We start from the raw sequence: 19,231 nt of genomic DNA on the forward strand, positions 1-19,231 counted from the left end.
ACCCCCTCTGCAAAGGTTTATTCACTCATATGAATAAATACCTACTCCCATATGCTGGACTTTGGACTGCAATAATGCTTGGTATGTAATTAATAAACAAGCAAATTGTCTCCTTTTGAAATGAAAAACAGTTTGTGCAAGGAATTTTATGCAAATAAATTAATGTAATCTATTTCAATGCTTAGGTGACCTTGGAAGACATGGCACTGGGCAGGCATATGTAGAATGCAGTAGGAATATACTGTCCTGAGAAACATCAAGAGACAAGTAATTTTTTCTTTCTTTCAAATAAATGTTAAGTTTGTGTTTGACTGTTCATGTTGTTATTCAAGTTTGTGTGATTCCTTTTTTCAGAACATAACAGAAGACAACAGGACCCAGGGAATTATGGAAAAGAGCCAGTGGGATCTGAAACACATTTGTTTCCGGTCAAGCAGGCTCACTAGACTGGACGACTTTGTGGTGCAGTACCAGTCGACCCACATAGCTCTGCTGAAGGAGTATGAAGACTCCAAAAGAGATGCTCGAAGAAAGGTTAGCATATTGGATTATTCATACCAACATACATTTCATTAGCCAAATCTTAAGCAGCCATTGTTAATAAACAAAAATTATTAGTAGACACTTCCCTACTTAATCCACAATATTTCAATTCTAGAGTGAGCCTATTCCAGGCACAGTTCCAAAATATAGTCAGGTGCATCTATGTTCATTTATTGGATAACCTGGAGGTGCCTGACGTGTGTGGTCTAGTTTCCGATGCTATGAATGCTTATTTACCTGTGGAAGTGTAAATTGGTGATTCTTTTTAGTAAAAAGACGTAGAAGGTAAGGTACATTCTTTAATTTTGCAAGCTAACTTGCTCCATCATTAGAGTTGACTAAAAACAATAAGCTCTTCACAAGTTAACATTTACAAGTTAACTTTTTAACACTGCTGGAATTTCATGAAAGAAAACTTTCATCTGTACCTTTTATTCTGGTCAACAATGAAAGATGTGTGGAAAATAATTGCCAACTGACAAAAAGGAAAAGGAAATGTAAATTGTGTATGCAAACAAATTCTGTGCTCAATTAGTTCACCTAATTGAAAAAGTTATGCGCACCAGTTCAACAATTTAAACATTTGCCTGAAGTACTGGACTTCCTTTCAATATCTTGCGCCCTTACATGACAGTGATGTGCAATAAAAGTTGTCTCTTAAAAAATATACAATCAATATAAAAACTGTTGCACTGTAAATTCTACAATCTTAATAAGTAATCATGACTGGCCTTATTAATATTACCATTGTGCAATGTTGTAGAGTCTAGATTTCTGTCTCACTGGTTCTGTATTTGCTCAATGACTGCTTCCATCTAAAGTATACTTATTTGTTCAGAAATTCACAGTGGAAACTGAGAAATGGAAGGAACGGCAACATAAAAAGAGGGGGAGATATGTTACTCCAATCCGCAAGCCATTCACCTTCCAAAAATCAAAGGAGAAGGTATAGTAAACGTACAGTTATGAATAAATTATGGCTCATGGCTAAACAAAGAATTCAATGTCTGTGTTGAAAATGCACGAAAAGGTAGAAAGCAAGACTAGGCATAATCCTACATCAATAACTAACTAAATAAAAGTTGTCAGAGATTCACTACTTCTTACTTTGAATTTTTGGTGGGCTTTTAATTTGAAACTACACATCAGAATGTCCTGAAACTTCTTGGGTGACCCTATGGGGTCGTGAACTATAACCCTGAAGTGAAATGAGCCTGGAATTACAGGGCATTTCCTTTTAAATTGATTCCAAAATAAGATGTATTATGTGTGATATTTCAATATCTAGTGGGCGTTTAATTTGAAACTACACATCAGAATGTCCTGAAACTTCTTGGGTGACCCTATGGGATCGTGAACTATAACCTTGACGTGAAATGAGCCTGGAATAACAAGGCTTTTTTTTTTTTTAATTGAATCCAAATCTTATGTTACATGTCTCATATTTGAATCTTAGGTGGGCTTTTATTTTGAAAGTAAATATCCCAACTGCCGTACACTTCCTTTGATAGTATTTGCTTTTATTGACTGTCTTGTGGTATGTACCCGACGAATGCTTTTAATTTGAAACTAGTTCTGAGGAGCTATTACCGTAATGGCTAGTATAAACAGGTACAGCAAAAAACTGGGTCGGCTGGCTTGACCGCCGGTCTCGATGGGTCGGCTGGCCTGACCGCAGTCGCTGAGGGAAGAGAAGATTCTACACCGACTGGTAAGACCTGGCGGTTGACGTTCCGACCAGCGCATGATCGAGTCCCCGCACATACGGCGACTAAGAATGGGGGGCATTAAGGCAAAAAAGGTTAACTTTAAGGGAAATGGCTTATTCTTATACAACGTGAGATAGGTGTGAATAATAAAGCAATATGCAGTCCATTTCAAATCTTTATAGAAAAATGTAGATCGTGCAGACAACAGTTCACAAAATCGATATACTTTCTTCAAAAACAGGAACAAATGCTTGAATATTTGTTGACCCAGATTTCATACACACATTTTGGACTTAATTGCGTTCTTTGAAAACACAGCAAAAATGGGTGTGAGAAACCACATGGACAATAACTGAGAACGTTGAAAGTAAAACTGCAAAAAATAAAAACGTATTTAAATAAAACAAAGCAACAACATGAACACCGTTTAAAGCATTTCCAAAAAGGAAGTAAAACAATATTTTAAAGCAGATGTCAGGATTACATTCTTGTCCAGCAGGGGGAAAATATATAAAGCACTTTGGTCGTTTTCAAACAAGGTGATTATGCTAGCCTTTGTATGTTGTCACGGTAACTAACGAACTACAAAACTGAATGTCTTCGTTATATGTTGGACGTTTGTTTGCAACCCTAGAATTCAATCTTTGCATTTAGATTTATCTGTGAGTTTTTGTAACATGGTATCTCCGTTAGTGATTACGTAGTGCTAGCCTACTGCTAGCATACTTCGGAGAACAAACACAAACACTTTGTCAGCAAAAGGACAAAATAAGGACAAAAACTAAATCCAACGCCCTCTTGCTAATGTAAACAGCAACGGTGACATATTTACATTAAATGCAACCTTTTTACGACCTATTTTATATATTTAAAGTGCACATCTCAATTCCGACGTAGGAATTCTTCACCTCTGCATAGACTATCAACTAAAAGGACGCGCAGGTGGGGCTTTTATAATTGGTTTTACCTGTAAATGAGTAACAGTGATGTGTTGGTTACTTGTACAACACTAAATGTGTATCTTCATAATCTCATTCAAAACCTGCTAAAAAAATGTGAGATCCATTAAAACTTGTCCTTTAAGTTTAGCTTATTCATGAAATCATCTGCTGGTTCTCGTGTTTCTTATTGGTTTAAACTCTAAACAAGCAGGCTATAATTGGTTAATTACAGACAAAACAAAAATAAGCATGCCTCTTTTCGCAGCTCCTGAAACATAGAAATATAAAAATAATTGACCGTTAACCACTATAGACAAGAACATCCATATTGATCAGAACTAGAATAGTAATACTTTTTCTTTTTGTGTCAAAAACCTAATGTGAAACTAAGTTTGAAATAAACCCTAGTTCTTTAAAACACTGAGTGGGTAAATAAATAATGAATTGCACCAACAACAAAATAAATTCAACGTTGAAAAGACAAAAGAAATGGGAAATATCAGACGCTGTCTCCGGCGGGCCGAGCGGAACCCCCCGCCCTCCGGCCGTCTCACCAGACCGGTTCAGACCGGTCTGGACCACCCCGTCGCCCCGGTCGAGAGGGAGGGACCGACCCGTCCGTCCGTCCGTCCTCACTGTCACGACTTGATCTTCCAGAGCTGAGGACAAACAGAACAACGCGTTCGTTTACTGAATGGACGGAACTCATCTACGCCAATAAAGTACTATCATTGATAGTGTCTGATATATATTATATATTAAGCCCTAATGTCACAATCCTCTTGACAAACCTTTTATTAGCGCTGAAGCATTTATATTAATATATTATATTAAAAGGGTTCTCACCTTCAGGTTGAAGCCCAGCAGGTCAGAGATGACCCCAGACACGGCGGACAGGATGACCACCTGGGTGATGTTGTAGAGCAACGGGTTCATGGTCAGACCGTACAGCCGGAAGGGGGCGTCCAGCTCCTAGAGGGGGGGGGGGGGGGGAAGGGAGAGAGAGCGAGAGGGGGGGAGAGAGAGAGAGAGAGCGAGAGGGGGGGAGAGAGAGAGGGAGAGAGAGAGAGAGAGAGAGAGAGGGAGAGAGAGAGGGGGGGGGAGAGAGAGAGAGAGAGAGGGGGGAGAGAGAGAGAGAGAGGGGGGAGAGAGAGCGAGAGGGGGGAGAGAGAGAGAGCGAGGGGGGGGGAGAGAGAGAGGGGGAGGTTAGCCAAGATGTTTTCTGGGGGGCAGGGTGAACCAGCTGATGAAGAGCGTCAGTAAGGGGGTGGATAAGTGTGAAAAGCAAGGGTCGCATTTCCTCAGATGCTACCATTTAGCCGTTTACCTTTACCTTTTTTTTGCATACACACATAGCACCACTCTACAAACAACCACACACCACAGTTTAATACACTCCATTTATTTACCACATGCTAGATAATTCACACATACATTTGCTTGTCAACTACCCTTCTTCCTGTCCGTCCGGCAAACTGGTCCATGGGGAACGCGTGCCGCACGGGAACCAGGGCTTTATTTTCTGTTCCGGGACAGTTCATTTGGGTTGCTAATGGCGGGGGTGGTGAGGTAGTGTTTGTACTTCTGAGTGTCGTTATGGTTGGTGTGATTTATTTATCAAAGACTTTGTTGTGTGTGTGTGTGTGTGGGGGTATATTTGCATGCAGCGTTTGATGAACATATAGTGTTGGGGCTATTATTCTTTGGTGTTTGATTGACCATGTTATATTGATGTGTCACCTGTCCCAGTGGTTTCTCCTAATCGGCCCTGATTGGTAGGCTTATTTAATGGAGAGACATGGTGAGGGAAAGGGGTCGGGCATTTGATATGCAACAGCTTGCCGAGAGGCTGTATTCTTTTGTGTGACTTTTTGTACTTTTGACACTGTAAATAAACCGGCACCATTTTTTGCAACCTTCAACTCTCTGAGCCGACTCCTGCTTTTTGACCAACTGACTCCTTGGTTGCGTCCCGTCCCACATGTGAGTTGGGGGTTCAATACCTTTGTCTCACAATAAGGATGAACAGCCTGGACTACAGGTTAGGTGGGGGGGGCACCTTGAGCAGCTTGGTGGCCAGCTTCAGCACGTTGTTCACCAGGGTCAGCTCCTCCTTCTTGTTGGGCTTCTTCTCCATCTTCAGGTACAGGTTGATCTGGAGACAGGAACGATCAATAGATTATATTAGTATTATTATAGATGGTCTGGGAGCCGCGCATCTCCAGGAGAGGGGTTCTAAGCAGGATGGAGGTCTGTCTGTCTGTCTGGTGAGCAGGATGGAGGTCTGTCTGTCTGTCTGTCTGTCTGTCTGTCTGTCTGTTCGGTGAGCAGGATGGAGGTCTGTCTGTCTGTCTGGTGAGCAGGATGGAGGTCTGTCTGTCTGTCTGTCTGTCTGGTGAGCAGGATGGAGGTCTGTCTGTCTGTTCAGTGAGCAGGATGGAGGTCTGTGTCTGTCTGTCTGGCTGTTCCGTGAGCAGGATGGAGGTCTGTCTGCCTGCCTGTCTGCCTGCCTGTCTGTCTACCTGTTCGGTGAGCAGGATGGAGGTATTGCTGCCTGTCTGTCTACCTGTTCGGTGAGCAGGATGGAGGTGTTGCTGCCTGTCTGTCTACCTGTTCGGTGAGCAGGATGGAGGTGTTGCTGCCTGTCTGTCTACCTGTTCGGTGAGCAGGATGGAGGTGTTGCTGTACTTCTTGCTGGTCTCAGATCCCAGCGTGACGAAGCGCAGCAGGAACAGAGAGAGGCTGCAGCACCAGATCACCAGCTCCCAGTTATAGTTACACTCCAGGAAAGGTTCGTGGACATGAAGGAGCTGGGGGGGGGGGGGAGGAGGAGGAGGAGGAGGAGGAGGACAGGGAGGAGGGGGAGGAGGAGGAGGACAGGGAGGAGGAGGAGGAGGAGGAGAAGGAGAAGGAGAAGGAGGGACATCAGCTGAATGAACGTCTTCAACATGATGCTTGTTTAGGCCTCACTAGTGTCTGCTGTATAATATTACAATATTATTATAATATAAGATAAGAGAAATAACCTTCCTCTCTCACACACACAGTACCTGGGCGCAGCAGATGAAGATGACGGACAGTGTGAGGAGGAAGGCGGAGGAGACGATGACGTCCACTGACCGCTGAGGACCGCGTCTCTGCAGGACAAGACTCAGTTATAAACCGCTGGGGGACAACAGCCCTGGGGGACAACAGCCCTGGGGGACAACAGCCCTGGGGGACAACAGCCCTGGGGGACAACAGCCCTGGGGGACAACAGCCCTGGGGGACAACAGCCCTGTGGGACCGGCTGAACTGCTGCCTGTCTCCAGGAGACGGGGGTGTGTGTGTGTGGTGTGGTGTGTGTGTCTGTGCGTGTGTGGTGTGTGTGTGTGTCTAGTGTGTCTGTCTGTGTGTGTGTCTTTGTCTGTGTGTCTGTGTGTATGTGTGTCTGTGTGTCTGTGTGTCTGTGTGCGTGCGTGCGTGCGTGCGTGCGTGCGTGCGTACCTTGAGGTAGGAGCGTAGCGACAGCCACATCTTGATGTTCTGGACCTTCTTCAGTCTGAAGTGAGGAACCTCTGACCTCCTGGCTCTGCGGCCCGAGGTCAGGTGACCAAACAGCTTGGCCAATAGCAGCCTCTGTTTCACACACACACAAACACACACACACACACACACACACACACACACACGTTAAAGACCAGAACTGTGCACACACACTCCCACCTATGTGGAAACACGCACATACAAAGTTTAAAGACCACATTTGTATCTGATTTACACAAATTTACAATAAGAACCACACACACACACACACACACACACACACCTGTTTGTAGGTCCTCTCGGCCACGCTGAGCAGGAAAAAGAAGAGCCATATAAGGCAGACGCGCACCAGGAAGCTCAGAATCACCATGGCGATGACCATGGCGTCCGAGCCGGATTCCCCGCCCAGCGCCACGGACAGCAGCTCATTGGCCGAGAGGGTCATCAGCTGATCCAGGTCCCGGTACTGAGACAGCCTGGAGGCGGGACACCACATTTGATTGACAGACCCAGGCTGTTGTAAAACACAGCTTCAGTCAAACATACGGAGAACCGGAGCGGGATTCAACACTGAGAACCGGAGCGGGATTCAACACACGGGGAACCGGAGCGGGATTCAACACACGGGGAACCGGAGCGGGATTCAACACACGGGGAACCAGAGCGGGATTCAACACACGGGGAACCAGAGCGGGATTCAACACACGGGGAACCAGAGCGGGATTCAACACACGGAGAACCGGAGCGGGATTCAACACACGGAGAACCGGAACGGGATTCAGCTCCACAAATAAAAAAAAAATCAAACTATTTTAAAATGAGCCCAATTGTATCGTGGCTGAATATCTTTACTCGCTTTGAACAGACTTAAGTCTGTTGAGGCCAGGGCTCAGTGTGGACATCTGGGCTCCAGCAAGGCTGCCCCGTGTCTTCACACTAGGAGGTGTTACTGCACCGTCACTTTAAACAGTTGAGATGGTTTCAGGCCATTGGCTGAATAAGAGGTTCTACTATGAACACAGGATCAGCCTACCTGTAAGCAAAGGGAGTCAATCCCAGAGTGACAGCGACCAGGTTACCAAACACCTGGTAGCCAATCCCAGGAGGATACAGGTTCACCTGGAGAGAGAGAGAGAGAGAGAGAGAGAGAGAGAGAGAGAGAGAGAGAGAGAGAGAGAGAGAGAGAGAGAGAGAGAGAGAGAGAGAGAGAGAGGGAGTCAAAGAGTGCAGTCTTAAGTAATTAAAGGACCCTATCATTTTCTTCTATTAAGTCAAATGTATTAAGAGCTTAATCCTGCCCTCCCTAGAGTGTGTTTACCCGTCGGCCCCTAGCCCATGACGGGATAATCCAGCGTAATCTCATCTCTTTATAACCCAGTCTGCTGCTGGTCTGGGGTGAGACCGCCGCTTCATCCATCATCTCCTCCATTGACCTTTAACCCTCAGTGTCCCGGTGACAGCCATCAGTCCCTTCCTCCTTCCCTCCATCAAAGCCTTTCATCCCCCCCTCCCCTCCATCCCTCTCCTCTCCCCCCCCCCCACTCACCCTGTTCATGATCATGCCGCTGATCTCCAGCACCGACATGTCGGCCTTCTTGCACTCGTTCCCCTCCCACACAATGGCGCTGACCCGCTCCAGGCCCGGGTTGGAGCTGTGGAGCCAGGGAACGTGACCCTACACACACACACACACACACACACACACACACACAGACACACACACACAGACACGCAGAGACACACACACACACATTTGGTAAATATATTGTAAAATACAGTTTCCTGATAGGGGTTATGCCCTCATGCTGTTGAACAGCGCTTTAGGTAAAGGAGAGCAGCAAACAGCATCTCCACACTGACGGACACGCCGCTTCTTGGCTTCATTAGATCGCTGTTATTATTAGTAGGTATTCTCCTTTACCAGCCCAGCCTAACTAGTCTCTGGTGGACCGACTACAGCAGTCCACCAGAGACTAGTTAGACTGCAGCCTAACTAGTCTCTGGTGGACCGACTACAGCAGTCCACCAGAGACTAGTTAGGCTGCAGTCGAACTAGTCTCTGGTGGACCGACTACAGCAGTCCACCAGAGACTAGTTAGGCTGCAGTCGAACTAGTCTGGTGGACCGACTACAGCAGTCCACCAGAGACTAGTTAGACTGCAGCCTAACTAGTCTCTGGTGGACCGACTACAGCAGTCCACCAGAGACTAGTTAGGCTGCAGTCGAACTAGTCTCTGGTGGACCGACTACAGCAGTCCACCAGAGACTAGTTAGGCTGCAGTCTAACTAGTCTCTGGCGGTCTGCTGCGGTCGGTCCACCAGCTCAGTAAACCACGTGACCCTGGGGCGTAGAGCCCAGCGTGTCGCCCCACCTGATGGAACGGGTCGTCGCGGTACTCCTTCTTGGCGGGGGGGACGCCCACACTCCCCCCCTCGCCCTCTGCGGAGCGGGACAACACACACACACACACACACACACAGTTAATACCGTCACACTGGAACACATGCCCTTAACAGGATCATATTTAACATTTGACCTGGCCTTGTTGCCATATTCTGTGTTAGCATTATGCAGCCGCTCCTGCTGTGTTGTGCTACAGCTACGCTAGGCTGTGCTACGCTAGGCTACGCTAGGCTGTGCTACGCTAGGCTGGGCTACGCTAGGCTGTGTTGTATTGTGTTATGTTACACTATTCTGTGTTGTGTTATGACCGGCTGAGTTGTGCTACGTTAACATATGTAGTGCTACGCTAGGCTATGTAATGCTAAATGATACTACGCTACGTTAACATATGTAGTGCTACGCTAGGCTATGTAATGCTAAATGGTACTATGCTACATTAACATGTAGTGCTACGCTAGGCTATGTAATACTAAATGATACTATGCTACATTAACATATGTAGTGCTACGCTAGGCTATTTAATGCTAAATGATACTATGCTACATTAACATATGTAGTGCTACGCTAGGCTATGTAATGCTAAATGATACTATGCTACGTTAACATATGTAGTGCTACGCTAGGCTATGTAATGCTAAATGATACTATGCTACGTTAACATATGTAGTGCTACGCTAGGCTATGTAATGCTAAATGATAATATGCTACGTTAACATATGTAGTGCTACGCTAGGCTACGCTTGGCTATGTAATGCTAAATGATACTATGCTACGTTAACATATGTAGTGCTACGCTAGGCTATGTAATGCTAAATGATATTATGCTACGTTAACATATGTAGTGCTACACTAGGCTACGCTAGGCTATGTAATGCTAAATGATACTATGCTACGTTAACATATGTAGTGCTACGCTAGGCTACGCGCTGCAGTGCTTAATGATGCTGTGCTTATGCCCGTGTTGGGCTATGAGCGGCTGTGTTGTGCTACGTTACGCTAGGCTATGCTAGGCTATGCTACGCTAGGCTATGCTAGGCTAGGCTAGGCCAGGCCCACGGACCGGTCTCGGAGGTGCAGGAGGAGCGGCACTCGGCGCAGTGCAGGAAGTCCTCCCAGAGGACGTCCTCCGCCTCAGACTCGTGGCGGGGGCTCTCCGAGGGGGGGGTCCGCAGGGAGGAGCACCGCGAGCTGGAGCTGGTGCCCGACTTAGGGGCCTCCTGGGGGGGGGGGGGGGGGGGGGGAGAGGAGAGGGGGGAGGGAGGGAGAGGGGGGGGAGGAATGGAGGGGGGGGGAGGGAGGGGGGAGAGGAGAGGGGGGGAGAAGGAATGGAGGGGGGGGGAGGGAGGGGGGAGAGGAGAGGGGGGGGAGGGAGGGGGGAGAGGAGAGGGAGGGGGAGGAAGGGAGGGAGGGAGGGGGGGAGAGGGGGGGGAGGGAGGGGGGAGAGGAGAGGGGGGGAGGGAGGGAGAGGGGGGGGGAGGAGAGGGGGGGGAGGGAGGAGAGGGGGGGGAGGGAGGGAGGGGGGGAGAGGAGAGAGAGGGGGAAACACTGAGTGAAACTGGGGCTGAACGATTTAGGGAAATCTAATCTAATCTAATTGTCAGTGTGCGTCTCAGATTGTGTACCTCCGCTGTGTAGTGCTTCTTGTAGTTGTGTGTGTGTGTGTCAGTGTGCGTCTCAGATTGTGTACCTCCGCTGTGTAGTGCTTCTTGTAGTGGTGTGTGTGTGTGTCAGTGTGCGTCTCAGATTGTGTACCTCCGCTGTGTAGTGCTTCTTGTAGTGGTGTGTGTGTGTGTGTGTGCGTCTCAGATTGTGTACCTCCACTGTGTAGTGCTTCTTGTAGTGGTGTGTGTGTGTGTGTGTGCGTCTCAGATTGTGTACCTCCGCTGTGTAGTGCTTCTTGTAGTGGTGTGTGTGTGTGTGTGTGCGTCTCAGATTGTGTACCTCCGCTGTGTAGTGCTTCTTGTAGTGGTGTGTGTGTGTGTCTGTGTGTGCGTCTCAGATTGTGTACCTCCACTGTGTAGTGCTTCTTGTAGTGGGGCGTGGTCTTCCGGTTACGCAGTGTGCAGTCGCTGGTCTTCCTCTCCCCCCCCCTGCGGAGGGCGCTGTAGGCCTCGGGGTCCTCCTCGCTGGACGCCTCCTCGGACACCGGCTCCTGACCCCCCCCCACACACACACACACGCACACACACACACACACGCACACACACACACACGTTACGTATTGTACAACTAGCCAACCTTTACACACAAAAACTCTGTGTGTGTGTGTGTGCGTGTGTATGCATGTGTATGCATTTGTGTGTGTGTGTGTATGCATGTGTGTGTATGCATGTGTGTGTCTGTATGAATGTGTGCGCGTGTGTGTGCGTGTGTGTATGCATGTGTGTGTATGTATATGCATGTGTGTGTCTGTATGAATGCATGTGTGTGTGTCTGTATGAATGCATGTGTGTGTGTGTGTGTGTCTGTCTGTATGAATGCATATGTGTGTGTGTGTGTGTGTGTGTGTGTGTGTGTGTGTGTGTGTGTGTGTGTGTGTGTGTGTGTGTGTGTGTGTGTGTGTGCGCGTGTGTGTGTACATCCGTCCCGTTACCTTGGCGCCCACCGCCATCATCCCCGTTCCCCGGCTGGTGTGCGTGGGGGGCGGGGCCTGGGAGGCAGTCCAGCACACCTCCTCCGTCCGCGGCAGCGAATCACAGCGGGCCTCGTGGAGCTGAAGCCCCTCCTCGCTGCTCCGATTGGTCACGCGGCCGTCCAATGACACGTAGCCGTTGTCCGTCTCCGTGTATTTATCGATGGACATCTTGGACTTCTTAGACCTGAGGGGGGGGGGAGAGGGAGCAAGGAGGCAAGGGAGCAAGGAGAGGAAGGAGAGAGAGTGAGGAGGAGGGTAATGAGAAGAGGAGCGAAACGAGAGGCGGAACAAAAACAAAGGAGAAAGGGCGGTAAAAGGAAGTCGAAGGAAGAATAGAAAATAATAAAAAATAACGATAGAGAAGTAGAAGATCAAACGAAATGGGGTGGACCAAAAGAGATGAATGAAAACATGAGATTGGGGTCAGAGTAGGAGCTCTATCTCTGACGGTGACCTGAAGCAGACGTGATATGGCTGGGAGGCTCAGCACAGAACATGGGGGAATAATAAAGTGTACTGTAGGCCTGGTTGTGAATGCAGCAGACGATCACTGCTTCTACTGAATGCCAGATGAAGCAATAGCATGGGGGGGGCTGGACTACTACTGGGAATGACACAATGAATGCTAATGACGAGGCCTACATTTGGTCTAACAGGGTTAGAGACACTGGCTTCACCGATACACCTCTCAGTGTTCACGTTCTGAGGAGGACATTAAGCCGCCTTAGAGCTCATCCATGAGTCAGCTCAGCTGCAGCTCCCCTCTACCTTACAGCCCCCACAATGCAGTGGGAGGTTTCATGTACACAAAACCGTTAGCAGGATTAGGATTTTCCTACAGAATCGTTATTTCAGTCGAGCAGTTTAAACGATACAGATAGACTGGAGTAGAATAAAGGAAACGTAAAACCAGAAATCTCTGGATATCACATGAGAAGCATTTTCTTTCTGATCGAACGGCAGATTCACCACTCATGTTCAATTAAATTTAAAGGCGGTTGGTGGGAGGTTAGGAGAGGGAAGGATGTTGCAGTGATGAAGTTTGGATTTGGCCTATTGAAAACAGGGTTGGGCTTCGGCTTCAAGCTTTCTGGTGAATTTATTTCAAATTAAACTTATTGGTAGTAAACTTATTGGAAGTCTGATCGATATATCAAATAATACATCTGGAATGAAATAATTATATCAAATTGTAATTGATTTGATCAACATATTAAAGGGAAGCCCAGCCCTGTTTGGCCTTGTTCATATATGACATATATGACAGATAAATACGGCGGGAAACAGAGATACACACCCAGCTTTACAGATATCATGCCAGAAATCTTGGAAGAGAGAGCCCAGGCTGTGTGTGGAGCTGGCTGAGTGCGGCGCCCCCAGCTGAGTGCTATCGGTAGTGCTAGAACCGTCGCCTTCCCTATGTACCTCCATCTGAGAAGCCTTCCTCAACCTCCTTCAGTCAGGAAACGGTAGAGGACAGAGGAGGTAGAGAGAGAGAGAGAGACAAGCGCTTCAGACACTCTGAGGAACCGCAGGCTGATGGAGGAAGGAGTGCATGAGGCGTCTGCAGCCGTCAGTCGCCTAGCAACCACTCGTCTGCGTCCTGGCTCTTGCGCGTATTCATCTGATTACAGTCCGAATTCATCCTGATTTTAATCATAACCCCAATTTCAAAAAGATAATGACTTTGCATCTCTTATTTGATCATAAATAAATCTAAATAAAATAAAAAAAGAGTATCTTGTAAGTATTTCTTTCAAGAACTAACTGTATGGAACTGTTCCTGGAGGAATCGGGGGGGCAATCCAATTGGTCGGGAGGGTTTTTGGTTGGAAGAACGAGAGACGGTGAAGAGAGAATCACCGCCACCCCCCTCCCAGAGAGATCCCGCCCACCCAAGAGAACTGTCTAATCAAAAGACAGAACAAACATACTCCTCCCTCCCTTCACACAAGATGGCATCGTCCAATTTTCCTCCCAAAGGTCAGAAAATCGCCTTCACTGTTTCTACACACGCAGAGACAGGGGGACGCAGACAGACAGGGGGACGCAGACAGACAGGGAGGGGGACGCAGACAGACAGGGAGGGGGATGCAGACAGACAGGGAGGGGGACGCAGACAGGGGGAGGCAGAGACAGACAGGGGGACGCAGACAGACAGACAGGAGGGACGCAGACAGACAGGGGGACGCAGACAGACAGGGGGACGCAGACAGACAGGGGGACGCAGACAGACAGGGAGGGGGACGCAGACAGACAGACAGGGAGACGCAGACAGACAGGGAGGACGCAGACAGACAGGGGGATGCAGGCAGACAGACAGGGGGACGCAGACAGACAGACAGGGGGACGCAGACAGACAGACAGGGGGACGCAGACGGACAGGGAGACGCAGACAGACAGGGAGACGCATACAGACAGACAGGGAGACGCAGACAGACAGGGGGACGCAGACGGACAGGGAGATGCAGACAGACAGGGAGACGGAGACAGACAGGGAGACGCAGACAGACAGGGAGACGCAGACAGACAGACAGGGAGAGGCAGACAGACAGGGGGACGCAGACAGACAGGGAGGACGCAGACAGACAGGAGGACGCAGACAGACAGGGAGACGCAGACAGACAGGGAGACGCAGACAGACAGGTAGGGGGACGCAGACAGACAGACAGGGAGACGCAGACAGACAGGGAGACACAGACAGACAGACAAGGGGACGCAGACAGACGGACAGGGGGACGCAGACAGACGGACAGGGGGACGCAGACAGACAGGGAGACGCAGACAGACGGGGAGACCAGGGGCTGCAGAACAGAGCAATGGGCCGATGCACCTGGCAGCCATCTTGGTTCTATCTTGGTTCTTAACGCCAGAAGTGACGGAACACGCGTCAACACTTTGGTTTCTATGGCGACGTGGAGGATATCATCCCATCATAAAAGAGGCAGATCGGTGGCTTTGGTTTCATAACATGTATCTTAACAGCTGCTGAGCTAAACCAGCCGGGCGATCGCCAGAGAAACAAGAGGAAGATAAACGATACACGATGGAGAGGAAGCCACGCCGCGGGGGACGTAGCACGTAGCACGTAGCACGTAGCATGCAGCGGGGCCCCTTACCGTGAGCTCCTCCTGCCGTCCCGTCCTCCGGGGCCCCGCCCCCTCTGCAGCGCCCGGAGCCCCGCCCCCGGCCCTGCAGAGGGGGTCGCCACCGGGACCGGCCTGCCCGCCCGCGAGCGTTTAGAACCAAGATGGCCGCCGGGGGAATAGGGCCTAGGGAGAGGCCTACTGAGGGGGGCCAGGGAGATAAGGAGGGGGGCAGACATCAGACCTGGGGGGTGAACCCGGACACCGACTCAGAATCCCATCAGAGAACGTAAACATTGCGTCTCTTAATACGGGGAGTGCCCCGCCGCTGTGGACTGACGGGGTTTGTACCCCCCCGCCCCCCACACCACTAAGCACCTCGAGAGGAACGGTGTACAAACACAAACAAATATACAAACATCCTCCCTCGATCCCACGACAAAGCTCTAGCTCTCCGTCATCCCTGCAGCCCACTCCCCGCCCCTACCTGCGGCGCTTGCCCCCCGAGCTGGAGGGGGACTTGGGGGTCCGTGTGGAGACGATCTGGCAGTGCACCGTCCCCAGCAGCAGCATGAGCCAGCTGGCCCCGAACACCTCGGTGGCCGGGATACCATGGGGCTGAGAGACCAGCGCGTACAGCACGGCCGCCGACACTGGAGAGGGATTAGACTAGATTAGATTAGGAGAGAGGGATTAGACTAGATTAGGAGAGAGGGATTAGACTAGATTAGATTTGGAGAGAGGGATTAGACTAGAATAGGAGAGAGGGATTAGATTAGATGAGATTAGGAGAGAGGGATTAGATTAGATGAGATTAGGAGAGAGGGATTAGACTAGATTAGGAGAGAGGGATGAGATTAGATTATGAGAGAGGGATTAGATTAAATGAGATTAGGAGAGAGGGATTCGATTAGATTAGATGAGATTAGGAGAGAGGGATTCGATTAGATTAGATGAGATTAGGAGAGAGGGATTCGATTAGATTAGATGAGATTAGGAGAGAGGAATGCCATGGGGCTGAGAGACCAGCAAGTAAAAACGGCTGCTGACACTGGAGAGGGAGAGATTAGATTAGATTAGGAGAGAGGGATTAGATTAAATGAGATTAGGAGAGAGGGAGGCCATGGGGCTGAGAGACCAGCGAGAACAGCACGGCCGCCGACACTGGAGAGGGAGAGATAAGATTAGATTACATCACATTTAATTAGATTAGGAGAGAGGGATGGAAGATTGTGTTGGACGGGGATCATGTTGAATAGAAGGATTAACAATTTGCTAAATTACATAAATATAATTGTTGTTTCTGCAGTATAACAAAAAGTGCATCATCAAATATTCGGGAAAAAATGCATGCAGAGAACTCAACGGTCATGGGTCAGTGTTAGCATCAGTAAACATCCGCAACCACAAAGGCCATGATATGGAAATATGATATGGAGGAGCTTAGTCAAATCTTTGTCAAGGCAAATATGAACAAACATGAGAAGGGGATGAGACTGCGGTCATTTTATGGGGATGTGCAAAACCAAACGTCTTAAAATTATTTAAATAATTGGGCCTCAAATGGAGGAAACAGTGGTAATGCAGGAGTGTAGCAGTCGCGTAGCCTTGCTGTAGTATATTATAGTGTAGATCAGATAAGCATAGCTGTAGTCTAGTCTAGCTGTACTGTAGTCTAGTCTAGCTGTAGTCTAGTCTAGCTGTAGTCTAGTCTAGCTGTACTGTAGTCTAGTCTAGCTGTAGTCTAGTCTAGCTGTAGTCTAGTCTAGCTGTAGTGCAGTCTAGTCTAGCTGTAGTGTAGTCTAGTCTAGCTGTAGTGTAGTCTAGTCTAGTCTAGCTGTAGTGTAGTCTAGTCTAGCTGTAGTGTAGTCTAGTCTAGCTGTAGAGTAGTCTAGTCTAGCTGTAGAGTAGTCTAGTCTAGCTGTAGTGCAGTCTAGTCTAGCTGTAGTGTAGTCTAGTCTAGCTGTAGAGTATTGTAGTCTAGCTGTAGTCTAGTCTAGCTGTAGTGTAGTCTAGTCTAGCTGTAGTGTAGTCTAGTCTAGCTGTAGTGTAGTCTAGTCTAGCTGTAGTCTAGTCTAGTCTAGCTGTAGTCTAGTCTATTCTAGCTGTAGTGTAGTCTAGTCTAGCTGTAGTGTAGTCTATTCTAGCTGTAGTGTAGTCTATTCTAGCTGTAGTGTAGTCTAGTCTAGCTGTAGTCTAGTCTAGCTGTAGTCTAGTCTAGTCTAGCTGTAGTGTAGTCTAGTCTAGCTGTAGAGTATTGTAGTCTAGCTGTAGTCTAGTCTAGCTGTAGTGTAGTCTAGTCTAGCTGTAGAGTAGTCTAGTCTAGCTGTAGTCTAGTCTAGCTGTAGTCTAGTCTAGTCTAGCTGTAGTGTAGTCTAGTCTAGCTGTAGTGTAGTCTAGTCTAGCTGTAGTGTAGTCTAGTCTAGCTGTAGTGTAGTCTAGTCTAGCTGTAGTGTAGTCTAGTCTAGCTGTAGTGTAGTCTAGTCTAGCTGTAGTGTAGTCTAGTCTAGCTGTAGTGTAGTCTAGTCTAGCTGTAGTGTAGTCTAGTCTAGCTGTAGAGTAGTCTAGTCTAGCTGTAGTCTAGTCTAGTCTAGCTGCAGTCTAGTCTAGTCTAGCTGTAGTGTAGTCTAGTCTAGCTGTAGTGTAGTCTAGTCTAGCTGTAGTGTAGTCTAGTCTAGCTGTAGTCTAGTCTAGTCTAGCTGTAGTCTAGTCTAGCTGTAGAGTAGTCTAGTCTAGCTGTAGTGCAGTCTAGTCTAGCTGTAGTGTAGTCTAGTCTAGCTGTAGAGTATTGTAGTCTAGCTGTAGTCTAGTCTAGCTGTAGTGTAGTCTAGTCTAGCTGTAGTGTAGTCTAGTCTAGCTGTAGTCTATTCTAGTCTAGCTGTAGTGTAGTCTATTCTAGCTGTAGTGTAGTCTAGTCTAGCTGTAGTGTAGTCTATTATAGCTGTAGTGTAGTCTAGTCTAGCTGTAGTCTAGTCTAGCTGTAGTCTAGTCTAGTCTAGCTGTAGTGTAGTCTAGTCTAGCTGTAGAGTATTGTAGTCTAGCTGTAGTCTAGTCTAGCTGTAGTGTAGTCTAGTCTAGCTGTAGAGTAGTCTAGTCTAGCTGTAGTGTAGTCTAGTCTAGCTGTAGTGTAGTCTAGTCTAGCTGTAGTCTAGTCTAGCTGTAGTCTAGTCTAGCTGTAGTCTAGTCTAGCTGTAGTCTAGTCTAGCTGTAGTCTAGTCTAGTCTAGCTGTAGTCTAGTCTAGCTGTAGTCTAGTCTAGCTGTAGAGTATTGTAGTCTAGCTGTAGTCTAGTCTAGCTGTAGTGTAGTCTAGTCTAGCTGTAGTGTAGTCTAGTCTAGCTGTAGTCTAGTCTAGTCTAGCTGTAGTCTAGTCTAGCTGTAGTGTAGTCTAGTCTAGCTGTAGTGTAGTCTAGTCTAGCTGTAGTGTAGTCTAGTCTAGCTGTAGTGTAGTCTAGTCTAGCTGTAGTCTAGTCTAGCTGTAGTGTAGTCTAGTCTAGCTGTAGTCTAGTCTAGTCTAGCTGTAGTGTAGTCTAGTCTAGCTGTAGAGTATTGTAGTCTAGCTGTAGTCTAGTCTAGCTGTAGTGTAGTCTAGTCTAGCTGTAGAGTAGTCTAGTCTAGCTGTAGTGTAGTCTAGTCTAGCTGTAGTGTAGTCTAGTCTAGCTGTAGTCTAGTCTAGTTGTAGTCTAGTCTAGCTGTAGTCTAGTCTAGCTGTAGTCTAGTCTAGCTGTAGTCTAGTCTAGTCTAGCTGTAGTCTAGTCTAGCTGTAGTCTAGTCTAGCTGTAGTGTAGTCTAGTCTAGCTGTAGTGTAGTCTAGTCTAGTCTAGCTGTAGCCTAGTCTAGCGGTAGCCTAGTCTAGCTGTAGCCTAGTCTAGCTGTAGCCTAGTCTAGCTGTAGCCTAGTCTAGCTGTAGTTTAGTCTAGCTGTAGTCTAGTCTAGCTGTAGTCTAGTCTAGCTGTAGTGTAGTCTAGCTGTAGTGTAGTCTAGCTGTAGTGTAGTCTAGTCTAGCTGTATTGTGGTGTATCTAGAGCGTAGTGTTGCAGTGAGTTCCCATCATACCTTGCAGCAGGTACAGCCCCAGCAGCAGGAGGAAGATGGCTCTGGAGGTGACCTGGATCCACCAGCGGTAGAAGAAGGGGAAGAAGACAACCCTGACGATGCCCTTCCTGGTCAGCGAGGTCCAGGGGCTCTCGGGTTTGGCCTTAGCAAACGCAGAGCCTGACACACACACACACACACACACACACACACACACACACACACACACACACACACACACACACACACACACACACACACACACACACACACACCAAGGTCATTAACAGGCAGGTATTATTAGCAAGTGATACAATACCATGTGGAAGGAATACATTGTTAAGAACACACACAC

General features: G+C 48.0%; 1 protein-coding gene across 4 annotated transcripts in view; it reads right to left on the reverse strand.

The window, feature by feature from the left end:
- Positions 1-2,414: 2,414 nt before the first annotated feature.
- Positions 2,415-19,231, reverse strand: part of LOC307074839 (protein PHTF2) — a 37,640-nt gene continuing 20,823 nt past the window's right edge. For 2 of the 4 annotated variants that reach the window (XM_079735221.1, XM_079735220.1), the window contains exons 5-21: positions 18,898-19,056; positions 15,331-15,496; positions 14,877-15,044; positions 13,055-13,210; positions 11,716-11,941; positions 11,131-11,274; positions 10,183-10,339; positions 9,091-9,158; positions 8,265-8,393; positions 7,752-7,837; positions 7,002-7,194; positions 6,680-6,811; positions 6,244-6,330; positions 5,848-6,003; positions 5,253-5,348; positions 4,040-4,165; positions 2,415-3,852 (exon numbers count right to left, since the gene is read on the reverse strand). In XM_079735221.1, coding sequence (XP_079591347.1) covers positions 3,832-3,852; positions 4,040-4,165; positions 5,253-5,348; positions 5,848-6,003; positions 6,244-6,330; positions 6,680-6,811; positions 7,002-7,194; positions 7,752-7,837; positions 8,265-8,393; positions 9,091-9,158; positions 10,183-10,339; positions 11,131-11,274; positions 11,716-11,941; positions 13,055-13,210; positions 14,877-15,044; positions 15,331-15,496; positions 18,898-19,056 — 2,270 coding nt within the window. In that variant the 3' untranslated portion in view covers positions 2,415-3,831. The remainder of the gene's footprint in view (positions 3,853-4,039; positions 4,166-5,252; positions 5,349-5,847; positions 6,004-6,243; positions 6,331-6,679; positions 6,812-7,001; positions 7,195-7,751; positions 7,838-8,264; positions 8,394-9,090; positions 9,159-10,182; positions 10,340-11,130; positions 11,275-11,715; positions 11,942-13,054; positions 13,211-14,876; positions 15,045-15,330; positions 15,497-18,897; positions 19,057-19,231) is intronic. The other 2 variants (XM_079735222.1, XM_079735223.1) reach the window with 2 other exon arrangements.

Source organism: Pollachius pollachius (genome assembly GCF_949987615.1).
Source record: "Pollachius pollachius genome assembly, chromosome: 4".
NCBI lineage: Eukaryota > Metazoa > Chordata > Actinopteri > Gadiformes > Gadidae > Pollachius > Pollachius pollachius.